The 19,698-nt window shown below is 33.6% G+C and overlaps 2 protein-coding genes across 4 annotated transcripts; one reads left to right on the top strand and one right to left on the bottom strand.

Annotated features, from left to right (window-relative positions):
• Positions 1 to 4: 4 nt before the first annotated feature.
• LOC126829557 (ATP synthase-coupling factor 6, mitochondrial) lies at positions 5 to 4,399 on the bottom strand. Its single transcript, XM_050559506.2, has 4 exons — positions 4,271 to 4,399; positions 3,102 to 3,268; positions 2,541 to 2,674; positions 5 to 194 (listed from the first exon to the last, which is right to left on the bottom strand). Exons 2-4 carry the CDS (start codon positions 3,266 to 3,268, stop codon positions 157 to 159), a joined length of 339 nt encoding a protein of 112 aa, XP_050415463.1. The 5' UTR covers positions 4,271 to 4,399; the 3' UTR covers positions 5 to 156.
• Positions 4,345 to 12,998, top strand: LOC126829543 (GA-binding protein alpha chain). Of its 3 annotated transcripts, none has more exons than XM_050559490.1 (11): positions 4,345 to 4,480; positions 5,361 to 5,493; positions 6,194 to 6,365; positions 7,101 to 7,185; positions 7,857 to 7,937; positions 8,078 to 8,245; positions 8,624 to 8,836; positions 9,208 to 9,273; positions 9,734 to 9,826; positions 10,241 to 10,464; positions 10,938 to 12,998. In XM_050559490.1, exons 2-11 carry the CDS (start codon positions 5,363 to 5,365, stop codon positions 11,145 to 11,147), a joined length of 1,443 nt encoding a protein of 480 aa, XP_050415447.1. In that variant the 5' UTR covers positions 4,345 to 4,480; positions 5,361 to 5,362; the 3' UTR covers positions 11,148 to 12,998. The 3 variants fall into 3 exon arrangements, with proteins under 3 accessions (XP_050415447.1, XP_050415449.1, XP_050415448.1); XM_050559492.1 differs by having other exon boundaries at positions 9,734 to 9,820; XM_050559491.2 differs by lacking the exon at positions 4,345 to 4,480 and adding an exon at positions 4,588 to 4,870.
• The last annotated feature ends 6,700 nt before the right edge of the window (positions 12,999 to 19,698 follow it).

A 19,698-nucleotide genomic window follows, 5' to 3' on the forward strand; every position in this document is an offset into this window, starting at 1 on the left:
CATGTTAAGATTTGTCACGCATTTACTTCAGAAATCTATATTTACAAGAGCAATTTGTTGATGACACGAAAACAATTGTTTAATAAATGTTTAAATTAATCTAGACGTATGTTATTTAAAATATGGTTTATAATTTTCTTATTCTAAAGTCATAGGTTATTCCTTGGACATACCAATTGGATCCAATTCAGGGTCTGCAATAAAAATAAATATAAAGGAATAAATTTATGCTAAACAATACTGTATGTCAAAATTCAGGTTTTTTCTCTACTTTTAAATACAGTAAACTTGGCATAAGTCGGAGCTAAGTGGACTGACCAATTTTATCCGAGTTAAGCGAAGATCCGAGTTAGCCGAAGACCGAAATTCAATCTTAGCCCGATTAGAAATAAACTGCAAGAGCCGGATAATAACTGATTCAAAGTAGTGCCGATTAATCGGATGCCGGATAAAATTCTATAATGTCAATGTCTGTACTGCGTTCCGAGGTTTTTTTCTTGTGATTGTTTGTTGTTTGTTAAGTAAATTATAAAATGATGCGTGAACACAGAATAGCTGATTGTATATTATTGACATTCCCGTGTTCTGACATACCCCTACAGTTTTAACTGCTAATTAAAAATCCATTGTCCGGCAATAGATTACAATTCACTAGTACAACAATTCCCGTGCATAATATTTTAACATATATAGCGATAATCATATTGACGAAAAACACAGAATAGCTGATTGTATATTATTGACATTCCCGTGTTCTGACATACCCCTACAGCTTTAATTGCTAATTAAAAATCCATTGTCCGGCAATAGATTACAATTCACTAGTACAACAATTTCCGTGCATAATATTTTAACATATAGCGATAATCATATTGACGAAAAACAACAACAGAAGACGGTACATATAGAAAAAAACCACTTGACATTTAAAAGGGCGGCAACATATTCCGAGGGGGGGGGCGAATAAAAGATCCTCCTGACTGCTACGGCACATTCTGATTGTGAATTCAATAATAAATTACAACTGGATTTAAAATTAATTTATACTGGAGGAATTTCTAAAGTGGGGAACAGACGAGCGTATTTTTTCGCCAGATCGCGGCGATTTTTAAAATCGCTCGAAAAATACGCCCGTGTGCCCCTTCTGGGCGACGACGATTCTGCTCGGCGAACCATTCGCCCGATCAATCGCTCGTATCTAGCATGTTAGATATTTTTAGCCGAATATTTTTCGCCGGCGATTAAATTCGCTCGTGTGCCCGTGTCGAGCGTATATTGTCGGGCAATTCATTCTTATAAGCAAATCATCGAGATCGTTGATATCACATGATCTCAAAATGGCTGCCATTTTGTACAAGTCATGTGATCGACATAATTACTCACAGAGTGGCGTACGCTCTTGAGACAATCGCTACGTGTGCCTGTTCAGGCAGAAAAATACGCTCGTCTGTCCATAGCATAAGGGAATCTTTTGATTATATTGTTGGAGCATTGTTTTCTTCTTTATAAAACGGTATTTTATTAAAATTACATTGACAGTTTAACACTAGTAAAAAGGCACAGCCAACTTCCCCGTCTCGTACAGCATGCATTCAATCCATGTACATGGATTATAATGCCCATGAAATTATCATGTCTCTTATTGTCTGTTGTTGACATGGAAAATTCTATTATTGCATCGCGTCAAATAGGATTCGAGGCAAAATGACAGAGAAAAGTATTTTGGGGCTCTGTGCAGGGAATACCTAACCGCATTTTAGCCATCGGTAGGAAACTGACGTAGTCAAATTCTGAACATACTGCCGATCCGACTTAGGCGAAGGAAAAAAGCCCGAATTAGATCAAATGGACCGAACATTTGGATCCGAGTTGAGCAAAGATCTAACATAGGAAATCCGAGTTACATGCAGACATTTAATAATAAAAACGTGCAGGATCAAAGGGTCCAAACGATTTTATCCGAGTTGAGCGAAGATCCGACTTATACGAATCCGACTTATGCAAGGTTTACTGTACAAACATTAAAGTAAGTAAGAGAAATAACTTCTTTCAGGGGCAAAGATATGCTTCACATACATATCCTTATCTTAAACAGTTGTCAACATGCATCTTATTAATGGTTTTACATTTGGGTGATTTTTGTTCCTATCAGTCAATTGAATCGTACACTGGAATGGTTATTGGTATGGTTATAAATTAGGAGAGAACAAAATTACTAAGGAAGTCTTAAAACACACTTTATATGAGTTCAATTTCATTGTCCCGAAAGTCCTGATTTTAGTCAATCCTATTAAGCAACATTTTTCAATTCCCAAAGAGCTGCCAGGCAACAAAACATTAGTCCACTGCTAAAACTGATATAGCATGACCAATTTTAATAAAAAAAATTCTGGGAAATAACTCCCTGTTATTGAAATAATTAAAGTATTCCTTCAGTTTCTAATAACAATGACAAAGGATTGGATGGTATTTGAATGGATAAATTATCCTGTTCGTTTTCAAACAACTTTGACAGACCCGTCCATTAAATGAACACATACCTGTAAAGTTAAAAGCAGGGAATTTGGTCATATCTTGTCCTTTAGCATTATAAACTGTCTCCAACTTTGCTAAACTTTCTTTTAGGGCTTGTTCAGATTCTGGTGTAGCGTCTACTAATTTTCCACCACTTGCTCTGTAAATAAAATTATAAAATTGTGTCGAAAAGAAGTGAGTGTCCAGTGATATAAAGAAATTCCATATTAGCATATTTAGTTGCTCTTTCACTAATGTCTTGCACTCAATTATTTCATAAACTTGGTCTTTTGTATTGATGTTCACAGCGACATACATAATGTATGAATAAAAGGTGTCATGCAATGAGAGGAGAGAGAAGTGGGGTTCAATACCCAATCAACAGAAGATACAACTTTATTTCAATAATTCGCTTATGTGTAGGAGTCTTTAGCAGTGTGAGGAAACAAGACCTGGCGAAAATCAACGAGATTAGACAGACAGGCAACCCTCTCTCCTTGTCACATAGGTATGTGATCAAAACCATGTGGCTTGACTCAATGACAGACCTTATGATCTGTGATACTTTTGATCTGTTTTCTACTTACTTGCTTTTCTGTGCATATTCCCTAATTTTATCAACAAACATTTGCTGAATTGGGTCTAACTTTGCTTTCTGTAACGCTACTGCAGAAACTCCAATGTTTCGCTTGGCTTGTTGAATAAGAACATGTCTAGATGTACCTACTGATGACAAAACCCTTGTTAGTACCATCTGAAACAAACATTGTACATTTGATGCAAATTGGTATGATCATTAAGCTGTATGACTAAATCCAAAATCAGTTTCTCATTTTTGGTCCTGGTTTCTTTAATTTACATGCATCTCCTGCCAAATTTGTCAGCCTTTTATTTATTTATTACACCTATTTGGCTATTTGACCCATTGCATTTATGCTCATATAGGCTATTAGAAGCGTTTGATAAAGAAAATGTCTTGGTCAGGCCCTCCATCCTGCATCACTGACAAGGGGAAACCACGCTGGAAATTCACAATGAACTTTCTCGGCCAACCTCTACCAGTTGTTGTGGCACACTGATATTACAGTAGCTTGGAACGTCAGCGGTAATTTAGTTTTGGTAGTTCCAAAACCTTTTTTGCTAGTGGACTTCGCTTTGGGAAACTTAACAAATCCCTCGAGGATCCCCACATCTGTATTGACTTTGACTGTTCAGATTTCCCATATTACAATTACATGTAGCACTTATGGCGAGTGTCCAATTTTCACATTACAATATTAAGCTCCCCGTCCCTCTGCCACCTATCCACGGACTTTAGCAGACCTCTACTGAGAGTCTACTCTAGTATATTGGTTACCGGTAGTACTATTTTAATTTAAATTCGTGACTTGCTGTTGTGTTCAGAGAAACGCTGCATGGTCTGTCAGAATCAAGCTTATAGACATCATAATTTCATGCCATTCCCTCATATTTCACGTTGATTAAGCTCACTGACTGAAATTGGGAATTTTTGGAGCTACCGATTATGACATGCAGACATGTGCCATTATGGCATTATGATGCATTTTTTATCGGCCTACCGATCCGAAAATTTTATTACAAAAGAAACAAAAATGGAAACAACATTAGATCATCATCATGGCAGCTTGAAAGCTGACAATAGACATTTGCTGACATTTAAGCCCTCAATCTATCTAGAATATACAGTTAGTAATAGTGTCTAATAAATTATATTTGAGTAAAATGAAATAACAACCTTGATGTTCTGCTTTAATGCACTAACTCTCGAGGACGAGACTTAAGACGTGATAAAACGAGAACGAGTATTTTGCTAAGTTATTCATCACGTGATATCATCTTATTCTTGGTATTTTTGCGCCGTACGGCCGATTTCCGTTTTAACAGGTTTCCGGTTGAAAATAGACTAAAAACATTTCATTTTGCGTCTAAAATACACATTAATTAGGTACGTATATGTATTTAATAGGTAAAGGGTTATATATTTTATCGGTTCCGTACAGTTAAAATGGTGACCAAAGAGAAAATTTGAAGAACTGGGTCAGAATGTTTCGTTTGATTGAACAGGATGTTGAACGTGGGTCTGGCGCCGGAAGTTTTCTTGTAAACATATCTCTGAGCAGACATCTATTTCCTTTTCCTTATTAGAGTCTGGCACATCCGTTTTGATTCCACAATAACATTTATGCCAATACCCCTACTTTTCAGATATGAAATTTCAAAGATTGAATATGGCCCCATTCGCCACCAGTTCTTTATTTCTCCACAGCCGCCATTTTATACCTGACCTTATTTTATCAACTTCTTTTTGTTGTACTTGTAGGCTTGTCGACATTAGGTAATTCCTTTAAACTCATAATATCAACCAAGAATTGTTGAACGTATTGAACATAGCTAGTTGGTAGTATGATATTAATAAGAATGTGATTGATTGTTTACTTATCTAGGCCTAGAAACACAAATTACATTATCTTTTAATACTAATAATAGGCCTATTTCATCTATTTGTGTTGTGTACTGTCTGTAGTGTACTAGTCCTAATATAAGTACTGTAAGCTACTAGCCTATCCTACACCACTGTATGTATAGTCTGTTAGTGAATATGATTTGCCCAGAAAAGATATCTAAAAGAAAATAATGAAAACGAATGCATAACGTAAATATTCTTGATCATTTTCTGTATAATAATATTCTATTAATCACAGTACATGATACATGACCTCACTACCAGGAAAAGTCATACATTACATGTTCAAATCCTGTGAGGTTATTTGCCTGGTTGCTCAACCATATCCAGCATACCATTTATTATATATATTTTTTTGTAGAAATGAAGCGGGCGGCTTCACCAGCGGTGCATGAGGAAGACACTTCAGATCAAATTGACACTTTAGAAGGTCAATTAGAAATTGTTCAGGATGAAAAGCGGCCAAGAACTGAGGAAGTTTGTCTTGAGGAAGGGTAAGAATAATATTTTGCTCTTTTTTAAAAAAAAAAAAAAATTGGAAATATGCTTTCAATTTGATTATTATTATTAAACTCAAGGTTTTGGGGTTTTTGGGGGTTTTTTTTTAATGATACATAATTACATGTATGCTTGAACATCTATAAAAATTAAATTTAAAGGAGCTAAGTCTCTAACTCAATATTATCCAAAATCTTCAACATTGAAAACACGATTTATTTGTCAAATTAAATCAACATTCATGTTGTGATCTTACCGGAAAAAGATGGGCTTTTGATATCCAATATTTAAGACAAAATAAACATTTCAGCCCCAGATGTATCAAGAGACTCGAGGGACGAGGCTAAACACATTGCACCAAATCAAACGGCGTATGTAGACTGGAATAACCAGACTCTAGAAATTTGCACTCGCTTGAGACTGCTGGCTTATTTCGCCAAACATAACTGATTTGAAACTGGAGTAAAAACGGAAACCATTGAATGTAAATCAGTTTATATACATTCATATTACAGTATTATATGCGTTGCGACCCACTTTTGTCAATTTCTAGGTCCCAAATGTTAGCGATTTAGCTTCTTTAAATGTTAATTTCAGAAGAAGTTTTTGATTGTCCTGATAAAATACAGGACTTTGGTCTTCAATGGTTAGGATACTTCACACAGGGTCACTTATTTTTCTTTTGATTTTTTACAGAGTTGTTTATGCTGAAGAGGTCATCCATCAGCAGCCCGCACCAAGCTATCAAAACCTCATCATTCAACATATGGACATAGCTGAACCATTAATGACATTAAAGAGATTATTAGAAGTTAGACTTCAGTGTTCACTAGCAGACCATGAATTTTATTTACAAGATTCTGTACCTGTAAGTCCATCATAATTTATAACAATAAAATATTATTTGTTTGAAGGACATGGGAAATTGTTATTTTTTCAGCTTCTGCTCAGTATAGTATTATTACTTTACTTTTTTGTAAACCCTGCTCTTCTTTCTATATATGTTCCCCAGGCTCATTTTGCAGATATATATGTATTCTTCATTTCCACAGTTTTGAAAAGACCAGGTTCTACTTAATTGATTAACAGCACAATGTTTTTTGGGAAAAGTATGTTAAGTTCTCTGTAGAACTAAGATATATCAAATCCATTTACTTTTGAAAAAATTAGAAATTATGCCAAAAATTAAATACTTGTTGTACTAAAAGTGATTACATTACAAATTTAACTATTACTTAAAAATAAAATTCAACAAAGATAAGTATTTAATTTGGTTGATTTGATGGTATTTTGATTTATAGTACAATGTAGTGGCATGTCAATCTACATATTGTATGTCTTTAAATTGATGTTTTGAAAAATTAAACGGAAGATGATTTGTTTACTAATTTTAAATTTGACTTTTGGCTTATTACCATCTCTCAAAACATAATAACACATAAAGATTTGATTAAACTTAAGATTTTACCAGGTGAAATAGGTCTAGGCCTAGGTGTTTTTTTTATATTTATTTAGAAGATATAATATTTTTAGGACAGAACAGTAGGACGGTAAACCCCATTTCATGTTATTTCATTTCATTTTGATATATTTGTTTTTGTAGTTGGATCAAGATAAGAGTTTAGTAGAACAATGTGTACAGGGAGAAGGAATGGTACAGATTAATTTAGAGGTTAAATCTCAGCCAGGTATAATATGACTTTCTTCATTTGCATGGCATAATAGGATCTAAATGATTGATTTGTCATTTCAGTACTCCGGGAATGATTAAGATAGTCATCTTTATGTAATGCATGAAAGATACATTCTCATGGAAGTATTTATTGGGTGTTATTTTGAATAAAAGTATGTCAATTTTGGTATATATATATGGAAAGTAGAGACACCCAATTCAATTAGAAAAATACTGGATTCCCTAAAAAAACACCCATACAAGACAAAATTGAAGGGTGTCCTTAACTGACATCATGTCTTCTCAAGTGTTGATCTAATGGTTAGTGGTTGTGAGAACATTGGGAGAATTTAACGTCCAGTAGACTCTGCCAAGTTGACATATGATACTTCAAGAATTTACTTAGCTTTTGATATTTAGGGTATATACAGCGACTGCCGACTAATGACTAATACAAGCCAAAAGTAGATTGTCCCCCAGTCATATCATGTACCAAACAAGATTGCTTAAAATAGATTTGAGTACTTTCCTTCCAATTAAAATGTTTTGAGAGGGATTAAAAACACACTTTTAAATCAAAAGATACCAAATCACACGGTTTGTACACAGGAAGGCATCTTTGTGCATGACCAATTTTGTGATCTTTTTTTTTTACAACCTAACATTGATTGTGTGCCTCGTTTTCAGGAGTAAGTCCGAAGATTAATATCGTTGATATTTTGAAAACAGCAGATGAAGTTGAAGAGCAAATTGAAGAGGCACCTGCCAGTGAGTGTATTTTGTTTTATACTTTTATTGAGATGTTATAATGGAGTTACCTCCCTTTGAGATAGACTACCATACCCGAACAAAATATAAGTTGTAAGTGTTGTTTGGAGATTAAATTATATATTTTTTTTTAATTTCAGCTACACTTGCTACCACATTACAACAAGCTATTCAACAAGCACCCGTTCCAGCGGTGCCTAATTCCACTAAGGTTGTTATTCCTTTACCTGAAGAGAGTGAGAATGTTACAAGGTGGATTGTAGATCAAAATTTCAGAAAAGAACAAGAAAGACTGAAGATACCATTTGGTTAGTAGTAGTGTAATAAATACTATTTTTGTCAGAGTCTACACCAGTGTTTAAAATTTGGCAAGATAATCTAGACCTGTAAATCAGTATTTTCATCTGAATCAGTTTAATACACTTGAATTGATATACATGTATGATGCGTGTAGCCAGATGCAGCATATTTCTTTTATGACTTGTGTATCGATTTAAAGTGCCAAAGTGGAAAATTCTGAGGAACTTTCTCGGCCAACACCAGGAACAAATCTGATTCATCTTGGTTAGCGAAATCTCTCCTTAATATTTTCAATAAATCAATAAATCAAGCCCACAAAACACAATATAGTTCAAACTATTTGTTCATGTAGGCATGATTTAAACAAGAAATTTTTGTTTTTCTAGACCCAATGCAATGGAATGAAGTTCATGTTAAACATTGGATACAATGGGCTCTTAAAGAATTTGGATTACACGACGTCAATCCAGACACATTTAATATGACAGGAAAACAATTGGCTGAAATGACTCATGCAGATTTTGTAAAATATGTGCCTTCTGATCCAAACGATGTCTTCTGGACTCATTTAGAATTATTGAGAAAATGTAAATTTGTTGGTAAGTGAAGCAAATATACTTTTTTCGTATTTTGAAATTATTTAACTAAAAATTTCACAAGATTAGACTGGGTAACAATAAACCTTAATATAAACAAAGCCTCTTATAAAATATGTCACTATCAAGGTAAACGGGTGGGGGGCTAAATGTCTTTTTATATGCCCACATTTAAATGGTGTAGTTTCCCCTAGCAAGTCCATCCATTCTTGTCTACATTGTTTCAATTTGTAGCATCATATGAATGGCTCTAAAGACAAAAATTGTTATCATCCATTCTGTGAAACGCTTATTTCCCCTAGCACAATTTAATTATACAAGTTGCCATTGGATATGCATTCAATTTATAACAAATAGTTTGTATTCTTCTTCAGCTGTAATGCAACAACCAACACCACATGCTATAACAACAATAACAGTATCTACCACTGATAATGAAGGTAAATAAAATATTTACATGTTTATTGCTTCTTCTTATGACCTGGGTCGTACCTGTGAGGCTGAACAGAAAATTGCGTTATTCCATTCTTATATTTGTTATATTTGTCATTCTTTGTCTTGAAAATGATTTTTTTTTAAAAAATATATGCCAATATTGTCCATATCTTGAATTAAAGATTTGATTTGAGGATAGAAAGAGCACATAGTTAAAGGGGGGTAATCAGGCTTTCTAAGTCTTTAGCAACTGTTAGTGTGGAATTAATTGCTTATTAATATTAATGTCCACTTTAAATGTCCTCATTAATAATTGTTAATTAAAATTTTTATCTATATGCATTGATTACAAACTTATTTACAAGAGATATAAAACGAACAAACAAATTTAAAAGATCAGTTCAGTTAGATTGGAGTTAAAAACTTTATAGTCGTTTAGTTTAGCAATCATGCTTTAATTTTTAGGCAGGATAAAGAGTGTTACTAAGCATCAGAGATCTCGTTCGCCTCGTATAACCGGAGATGAGAGGTTATCTCCGGGCAACAGAACAGGTAGGGGTATGTTTCATTTTCTACATGTATATATATAGATACAATTAGTATGTTATTATATACGTGAAAAGACAGATTAAGGATGTTCTCAGTTATTGCAGCATTTAGCAATTAAATACCATAACTTACGATAGAATAGCTGATCGGGGCTATTCTATTTTAAATTACCTGGGGGGCACAAATGAGCACTTTTTCAATACACTCTCAACAATTTTTCTTTTCCCCGCCAGATTGTTGGAAAAAGTGGTGTTCCCACCTCCCAAGTACTTTTAAAGTACTTTTAAGTGGAAACTGATTTTTCTAGACCACCCAAGATCATTTTGAGAGGGGTTACCCTTCCTCCCCAGGTTATTTGATATTTTGTAGCCCTCTGTTACTTTATACTGTTTTTTCATTGTAATAAATTTTTAATTCTTTTAGGAAATAATGGGCAGATACAATTGTGGCAGTTTCTACTTGAACAATTAACAGATAAAGATTGTAGAAGTATTATTTCATGGGTCGGGGACGAAGGGGAATTTAAACTCATCAACCCAGAAATGGTAGCTCAGATGTGGGGTAAACGTAAAAATAAACCAACAATGAATTATGAAAAATTAAGCCGAGCTTTGAGATATTACTATGATGGAGATATGATAGCAAAAGTAAGTCCGAATTTGTATTGTAGGATGTTAATCTATTGTTGTTGATGATTTTAAGAGTATAGAAAGCCAGTGTTGATATTAGTAAATCTTTGATACAACCTCGGATGTTAGTTTATTGTTGTATAGATAAAGCCAGTAGTATTGAGATATAAACCACTTCGTCTTTGAAATAACCTTTTAAACCTATGGAGCTTGAGCCATCACTAATCGAAATAACACTTCAACCAAATTCAATATTTTATTCTAAGTCTAAGTCAAAGAGGTTTTGCTTGTTTAAAACTGGCATACAAATAATTAATATAAACAAGAAATTAATACTTTAATTTAAATAAATGAGTTTGTGACCTATCACCAGTCTCATTATTTTCATAACACGTTTTTTTCTGTAACATTAAGTGTATGTAGTTAGTACCATTATCCTGTAATTTACTGGTATTATTGAAATAACAGTTCTTTATTTGTTTCTTCTTCAGGTACATGGGAAAAGATTTGTGTATAAGTTTGTTTGTGACCTGAAAATGTTGTTAGGTTATAATGCTGAAGAACTAAATAATCTCGTCAATGAATGTGTTTCTAAAAAATATATCGAAATGCCTCTTCATCAGTTACACCAAATAGCACCTGGAAAATATAAGACATTATGTATTAAACGCGGAATTGACCAAAAAACCCAAACCATGTGAAATCCTGATTCCTGTAAATTCCTTCATCCAAGAGCCTTGAAATAATTCCAATCTCCTTAAATAATTCTTTATCAGTGAAATATGCCCAGAGTTTGAACAGATAATAGATAGTTGGTTCTCTTACAAAAAGGATTATGTTTCAAGGGAGAAAATTTCAGGTACAAATGAAAATATTCTTTGATAATAATTAAAGCTACCATGACATGACATTATTATTGAGTTTTAGAATGCTCTGTTTATTTTTATAAGTGTAGATTCTTTAACCGTAACATATTACTGTTGACCCTTTATTTACCTCTTTACATTTTATTAGCACATTCCTGATTTAGGAAAAAAAAAATTCTCTCAGACCAAAAATATTGATAGCATATTGTTATTGTACTATTGAGTTTACTAAAATAATGTTAAGTGTTTTGACCTGTGACAAGTTTGTAATAAATGTTCTAATATATACTGGGTATATAGCAATACACTGTGGTAAATATATCATACTGGTACTGCCGTATGATTGATTCAGCAGTTCTTGTAAAATGGGAGATAACTCCACCATTTTAAGAACCGCAGCTCACAGTTTTGTCCAATTGATGATTGTTAAGTTACAATCAATTGAAATGGATTGGTAGTTCTCAGGAATAAGGCCCTTAAAATGACTGAAATAGATTTTAAGATTATGTAACCTCTGGTAATTTTCATTTTTATGTATTTGAACCATGAGCATTCTAGTTGATAGTCCAGTGCCCAGACGGATCAACCATCCACGGCCCCGAGCACCTCAGAGAATACAATTAGTTTAAATATACTTGATTTAGTTGTTTGTATTTAAAGTATTATAACATAATAGTGTCTTCAAATGGTAAATTTAACAATCTATGAAAACAAGTGCTGGAATATTTGTTACTGGCTTGCGCAAGTATTTTATAAATCAAAACAAACTATGTTATAGTGTGTTGGGTTTTTTTTAAAACACCAGCACTCCAGACTGTTCTGCTCTGACTGGGCTAATGAAGACGGGAGCTTGAATATAGATATCAGTTTAAAGATTAATCGTTGTACAAAAAGCCGAAAGATTAATCTTTGTTATTAAATCATGTTGCCTTATCATTCAATGCATTTATTGTGTACATATTGTTTATAAATATATTTTCATCATATCTTACATAAATATCATCCTCATCATCATTTATTTCATAGCATCCTTACAAGGTTTTCTTCATTTCTATCAAATATGTAAAAAAAAAAACTGTTCTTTAAGAGATTTATCATGTACATAAAAATGTACTCTTTTTTTTTTCTTTTTTTTTACCTTTAAGACGTTTATTTTTCTTACGATAAATCATTTAGACATCCTTACTAAATGTGAAGATCACAAAGATTTTGTTTTCAGTTTACAAACTGAAGCCTGAAAATTTAGACTAAATGGTAAATACATACTTTTAAAACCATAAACATTTAAAAAAATTAAATTTAAATCTGTTTTGTAATTGAATATCATCAAGTTTTCTGTAATAAATTAGCCCATTTTTGGTGTTCCAAAACAGCTCCTGATCTATTTCTTAGAACTTACAAAATACACCATACATTACTGTAATGCTTGTCTTTGAATTTATTAAATATTATAACAGGAGGTTATTTGGATTTCCAACATTTATCAGAATTTTCATAATTATGCCAAATTGATCTCTCTGTATATAATTAGATTGGGATTCATGTAAAAACTATTTATTTCCTAATAGAAATAGTATTAGAATTGATAAAGTGGTGCTTTATAAATACTGGTAATAATACAGATGTTCAGTATCTAGTTGTTATAGTTTCTCTCATTGTAAATAAATCATATTATTATAAGTATAACTTTCTGGTTGTTGTCAGTTGCCCCCTACCCTACCGTGTTTTTGTCAGTTTGCCGAAACATCGATAGTTATGAGTTTTAAAGACATTTTACATATATTTTATTCTTGAAACTCCTTGAAAGGAGGCAAGTCTATTACACAATATCATCTACAGTCTTCACATTGCAAACACGACTTATTGGTCAATTTAAAGAAACTTTCCCAGAAAAGTATTTACCAGGTGGTTCTATCCAATAAAAGTATGTCAAATTTGGTATATATGGAAAGTATAGACACCCAATCTTACTAGATAAATACTGGATTACCCGAAAAACGCCAATGGGGCAAGCACTGGGCAAAATTGTCGGGGTAACTCGACTGTTATCTGCCAGCTTATTGTGTGCCACCTTAAGTGAGGAAGCGGTTGTTATTGCTTGATAAAATGGTTAGGCGGTTTGGGGAACATTGTGGGGTGTCGACGTACAAACGACTCTGCAAATAAACGGCAGAAAAAGAAGTTGACAGAAATAATTAAGAATTTACTTAGGCCTCAATATGTATGGTAAATCATGGAATAAGGTCCATGGGTAAATGTACAGTAAGTAATGATAATACATTCTGAAAAATGGACCCTCCAACAATGAAGCTAAATTGACAGACATTGCGTCTAACAACAGCTTACTTATTGATATAGGTATTGAGAGGGAATTGGGGCAAATTTTTGATAGATTGGTTACTTTGAATATGGTTTTAGTCCAAATATATCAAATCACAAAGTTTGTATGCGGGAATGTACCTTTAAATCAATACTGATGTTGTTAAATTGCCCTGTAAAGATAGACTTCTGATATCCCATATTTAAGACAAAATGGAAATTTTAAAACTGGCACACGAATCGGGCGCCAGAATGCTTTTATGCGCCATTTGTAATGAAGCGACTTGATGAACGAGGCTAAACATACCCCACAGGAGAATACTATCGATGTAGATTGGAATAACCAGACGCCAAAGACTGCCATTCAATTCAGACTCTTCGTGTATTAGAAATTAAGTGAAAACAGAAACGATTGAATGTAAATCAGTTTATATACATTCATATTATATTATTATATGCGTTGCGACCCATTTGTATCAATTTCTATGTGTAAAAGAATAGAGATTTAGCTCCTTTAATATATGGCATATTAAGAATACGAGTCCAGATCATACCAGCCGGCTTATAAGAAGCTGTCAGATGCATTGCCGTTGATGGAACCAAAAGAGTTTATACGCAAATAAACAAATAACCAACAACGTATCTACACTGATTCTACCCCACATTCTCAAAATATGTTATTGTCTTTAACGATATTAAAGAGAGCTACAATATAGGTTAAGCTAATACACAAATACCTTAAATCATTACTAACATAACAACATAAAATTTACCGCTTTCTTGCTTCTGATTAGCCTACAGCAAAAATATCAATGAAATTTAATATTTGGTTTTAGTTGCATAAACTAAATTGTAAATTATCACACCATATGGAGAGCTGTCACATTGTCTTGAAGAAATGTGTCCGGTGTGCTTGTTGTGGGATCAAGGCGTATCATCCTCTCAAGGGAAACACAAAATCACCCGTCATTTCGTAAAAATGCCTCACGGCCGTCCGGCATCCCATTATCATAGTTGATAACTTTTGTATAGAAAACGTCGCTCAACGAAGCGGTCGCCTTTAGCGCCGAATGCTGGTCGTAAGTTTCCGCCAACAAATTAAGTCTCTTCGGACCCTTTCCTCAAGCACTGGCCATTAGTTGGTGGAAGTACCCGTATAAAGTAGGTCTAGCTAATTAACATCTGACATAGCACACTTCAAGTCTCAAAAACACCTTCTCTTTTCTTTAACCACCTAAAAATTATTTTGTAGAGTTTTTTTGTTTTTTTTGCTTTTTCTTTATACAAAAATAAATTATTCTTATGATTGTAGACTGGCAACGCATGTACACATTATTGAACATCTTAATAACAAAGCTTTCTTTTCTTACTTTCTATAGTCCCGTTTTGTATATATACGATGATCAGTATCTAATAAAATCGATGAATAGAGTCAGTTTGTTCTTTGCGAATCCAAAATACGAAAATAAATGGGTATCTAATTTGATTCGCCAGAAAACCACGCTTATCCGGAACTGTCTTCACACTTCACAATACAAAACATACATGTTTCTAAAATCTCCAATATTATATAAAAGAGTCATCCGTTGTTACTTTAAACGTGAAGCGGTCCGATTCTTTGGATATCTGAAACTACGATATAATATAATAGGTTGTTTCGACATAAGTTATTCTGACATTGTTCTAGAAAGCGCCAAAGTAATAAGAATTGTTTATCTTCTTTTTTTTTTAACATACAGAAATTTTCTGCAATTTCAATGTTTCTATGACACTTTTTCTTTTTTAATAGTTTCTTCTTAAGAGAAACACAATTAAATCGCCAAGATTTCTTTTACAGACTTGGGGAGATTGGATCGTGATATTACAATTTTCTAAAAATGTATTAGCATGCCATTAAGGCGCATTAGGAATACATCTGAGGATTTATTTTTATATTGATGAAAGACAATTATACCCATTAAAATCTTGCAATAATTTCTACAACTCAATTAAATCATAATTAATTGATATTCTTTTAATTCCTAAAATATTCGACACATATGTGTAAAATATGCACGCGAGCTTTATTTTCGTCTTTTAACAAATAAAACGCTCTAGGGGGGAGTAACGCACGGGAATTAGACTCGTCTTCGATTAAAGGGTAGTCGAATATCATGTGGCGACCTCGTATAAACATCATGAAGGAGTAAATATTGAATCAATAATTTTGCTTTTACGAATAAATAAAAGAAGTTTATACGAGAATTTAATGTGACACCGCAGTGATCTCCGCTATGTGAATATTTGTTTTTTAGCACGGCGAATCTCCAAAACTCATTCATCTGGAAAATGAAATTGCACACCGAGTAATTTCGTTTTTATACCGCTCCTAAGGTGGTTTACTTAACCGTAGATTTATGAACTAAGTAAGCCTCTTTACAAGTGAAGATTATCATTTAAGCACAAAATGATTACACGCTATACGCCACTCGAAAATTAATTTAAAACCGCGGGTCGTGCACGTGTGCTTCCAAAGAGACAAAGTTTTTTCCAATCTCTTAATCTTGAAATGAGACCAAAATTAGCACTTATGCGAAACCAATGTTTTTGAAACACACTTAATTGCAGTTGTATAATTAGTCATTCTATTGTGATGTTTTAGAAGCTAGTAGCTTACTCTGAGATATATATTAGGCTTAAAAAGTCATAATAGGGTAATAAAACTAAAGAAAAAAATTGATCTTGGGTTCCAAATTATGATATTTGTAATGATATTTATAGACTAAATAGAAAGTCAATAATAAATGAAAGTTTATTACAGATCGACATACATGCATAGAATTAGGCATATTAGCATACGCATTACAAGGTTAGAAGTTAGAATTATGGGGGAAATTCCGCTCCATACTGCTGTAGCCTCCATCGTCATCTTGCAGATATATGTAAAATCTCTAAGGACATAATGTTTAAGGAAACAAATATATATTCCTTGTAGTTTGGCAGAAACTATGGAATCTATAAAGGGTTAACACCAGCTTTTATCATTTTAACAGATACGCTATAGTTTTTGACAGGAAAACTGTATGGCTGTTGGAGCAACCAATTACCCCACAGAAATTATTTTCTGCAATATGCATGTTGGCAGCGGGGAGGTCCACGGTGGTGACAACGTCAAGCTTGGCGTTAGGACTGGGGTAACTACCTACAAATTTGATAAAATCAGAAGCTTTGAGACAATATTTCTGCTCATTTAGGTACATACATGTATAGAATTAAAGTGTAGTGAGCCAATACGGCGTTATTTCCATGGTTGTTGGAGAGTGTGGGGTGTGTGATTGCGTCATACTTTTGAGTGCTCGATTTATTTGATGATGGAAATATAAGAAAGCTTACCTCGACAACCATTTATTTTATCTTAATAAGATTTAATTAGACTGCAGGGAACAGATGTATTTTCCTTGCTTCACTGGCAATACCCTATAGTTCGTTCGTCATCTCCGCGAAAAAATTAGCTTTACTCGGCTTGCCCCAACCCTATTAATTACGACATTATTGGTTTGATGTGAATATCAGATATCATACCTTTTTTTTAAAAAAAAAATCCAAACACTGACTTTAAAGAGGTATTATCTCTTTCAACAAAAAATTAACTGTAATTCATTCATATAATATTTTTTAAAAAACTAAACATATAATTAACTTGATTATTGATAATTCACGGAAAGATCTAGCAATTTGCACAAGCCTCCACTGAACACTGAATTTAGATCATAATCGTGCTACCCATAGGCGTAGGAGCCGGGCGGGCGGGTGTGTGTGTGTGTGTGTGTGCGGGTGCGCGCGCGCGCGTGTGTGTGTGTGTTTGAGGGGGGGGGGGGCTGCAGATTCGTTGGACCGTCCATTTTTCGGACGCAAAATTCAGAGAACCATATATTATAGAAATATATAGAGGATATTTGTCGTTTTAGAGCGAATAACATATTTTATTTCATCGAGAAGCAAGAAAACTTATATTTTCACGAATGCGTAGCATGAGTGAAAATATAAACGTTTTCTTGCTTAGAGATGAAATAAAATATGTTATTCACGACAAAACGACAAATGTTCTATTTATTTTATGTTTTTACAATCATTTTAGGTAAAAACAACATGGACTACTTGCTAGCCAGTGGAATAACACTTTTATTTCACTGATAAAACGCGGTATTCCACTACTGATCATAAAATAAAATTGTATATTTGTAAAATATAATCACTCGCAGTTTACGTTTTGAATACTATAATACTTAAAGGAGGCAAGCCTATAACACAATATCATTTATTGGTCAATTTCAATCAATATTGATGTAGTTATCTTACCCTGAAAAGTTGGGCTTCTGATATCCAATATTTAAGACAAAATCATCAAAATGAAAATTTTAAAATTGGCACAGGAATCGTGTGTCCGAATTCTTTCGAGTGCCAGTTGTATGAAGCGACTCGATGAACGAGGCTAAACATATCCACATGGAAGAATACTACCGGTGTAGACTGGAATTATCAGGCGCCAAAGACTGCCATTCAATTTAAACTCTTCACGCATTTCGCCAAACATAACTGATTAGAACTTACAGTAAAAACGGAACCGATTGAATGTAAATCAGTTTATATACATTCATATTACATTAAGCGTTGCGAACCATTTGTGTGTCCATTTCTAGTTGTCAAAGAATAGCGATTTAGCTCCTTTAAGACGTCGCGCAATAACATGTGTGCAAAACTCGTTTTAGTATATCATTGATTCATTCTGATAAAGAAAATTTTCGGGATAATAGCCGAATCCGTACTAAAGGAAATGCAGCTTTATTCAACAACCCATGCAGATTTAAGTTTAGTTAAGACTATCATATCGAAATATACAAACTCACACACATAATATGTACCTATTTTATTTTCTTCTCTCACTGATTTCATCGAAGGATTTTATAATATTTTTCTAGCTCATTAATACCATTAACTTCAGAACTAGCTTTCTTGCTTCAAAAATAGTCCAATTCCCTAGTGACGCCCGCCAAGAGAATATAGTTTTCCCCACTCTCTAATTAGTCAAAACTAACTTCTGCTCCAAACATCTCGTCTGCAAAATTATTAATTAGTGGCTTTTAAGCTAACAGGAATCTTACTTCAAATGTTGAAAAAATACACAGGACACAAGTGAGCGATTTCGTTTCTGCTTCTTCTTGACAGACGTATCCGGAATCGATGCCAAATAAGGAAAGATGTGCTCATGGACGGCGAACGCAGGTGCTAATTGCAAGATAATTGGCTAGGAAATGGCGCTAGGGCAAGGCAACAGACGTTTTCAATACGTTCAAGTATAGTACGTCAACTATTCAAAGAAAGTAATATATATTGAATTTCAATAACCATGATAATTGGAGAATAAACGAATTCTATAGAGAATTGCAAAAGAAAAATCACGCTTTTCGCCGAAGTTGACGACAAGCCGAGCAATTATTTTTACTGATTAATAGATCCCAATAATAATATATGTTTACTAGTCATTTTTGTCATGAATCAGGGAGAAAAATATCCTTGTAATCTTAGAACATGACGTCTTGCATTATGATCGCTCAAATGAAAAGACACAAGGAAAATGAGAATCATTTTAGTTTTCATAAGAGAATACAATTAATGAATGGGTTTAATTTTTTCCCTCGATAAAATGACAGAATGTAATTACGAAGGCATCGGCATTTCGTAGTACGAAAATTATGAAGGAGAAATACGATTGTTGCAAGGACAAAAAATTTCTTAAGAGAGGTAAGAACACCATGGTAGGTAAACCGTGAAAATAAAATGTTAATGATGGGGTTACCCCCACGGGATTATTTAATTCCCTTGACAATAACTAGTTCTTTTTGTGACGAATGTACGATGTATTTTTATTTGAATAATTCGCTTTAGGGAGTGGAAGGAAATCAGGGACAACAGAGAAAATGCACGAATTGAGATGAAATTGGGTTTAAGGTCCACTGCTCTGTATCAACCGGGACAATGAGGACGTCCTATTCTTTTATCGAATTAAAACTGTTAAGGATTATTTTAC

Source organism: Patella vulgata, chromosome 8 (genome assembly GCF_932274485.2).
Source record: "Patella vulgata chromosome 8, xgPatVulg1.2, whole genome shotgun sequence".
In the NCBI taxonomy this organism is placed as follows: domain Eukaryota; kingdom Metazoa; phylum Mollusca; class Gastropoda; family Patellidae; genus Patella; species Patella vulgata.

What these genes read in the sequence shown, in the direction of transcription:
- LOC126829557 (XM_050559506.2), bottom strand. Translation starts at nt 3,268, where the DNA reads ATGGTACTAACAAGGGTTTTGTCATCAGTAGGTACATCTAGACATGTT. An exon ending in GAATATGCACAGAAAAGCAA is followed by an intron (nt 2,675 to 3,101) that starts GTAAGTAGAAAA and finishes TTTTATTTACAG; the next exon opens with AGCAAGTGGTGGAAAATTAG. An exon ending in CCCTGCTTTTAACTTTACAG is followed by an intron (nt 195 to 2,540) that starts GTATGTGTTCAT and finishes TTTTTATTGCAG; the next exon opens with ACCCTGAATTGGATCCAATT.
- LOC126829543 (XM_050559490.1), top strand. Translation starts at nt 5,363, where the DNA reads ATGAAGCGGGCGGCTTCACCAGCGGTGCATGAGGAAGACACTTCAGAT. An exon ending in AATTGAAGAGGCACCTGCCA is followed by an intron (nt 7,938 to 8,077) that starts GTGAGTGTATTT and finishes TTTTAATTTCAG; the next exon opens with CTACACTTGCTACCACATTA. An exon ending in GGGCAACAGAACAGGTAGGG is followed by an intron (nt 9,827 to 10,240) that starts GTATGTTTCATT and finishes TAATTCTTTTAG; the next exon opens with GAAATAATGGGCAGATACAA.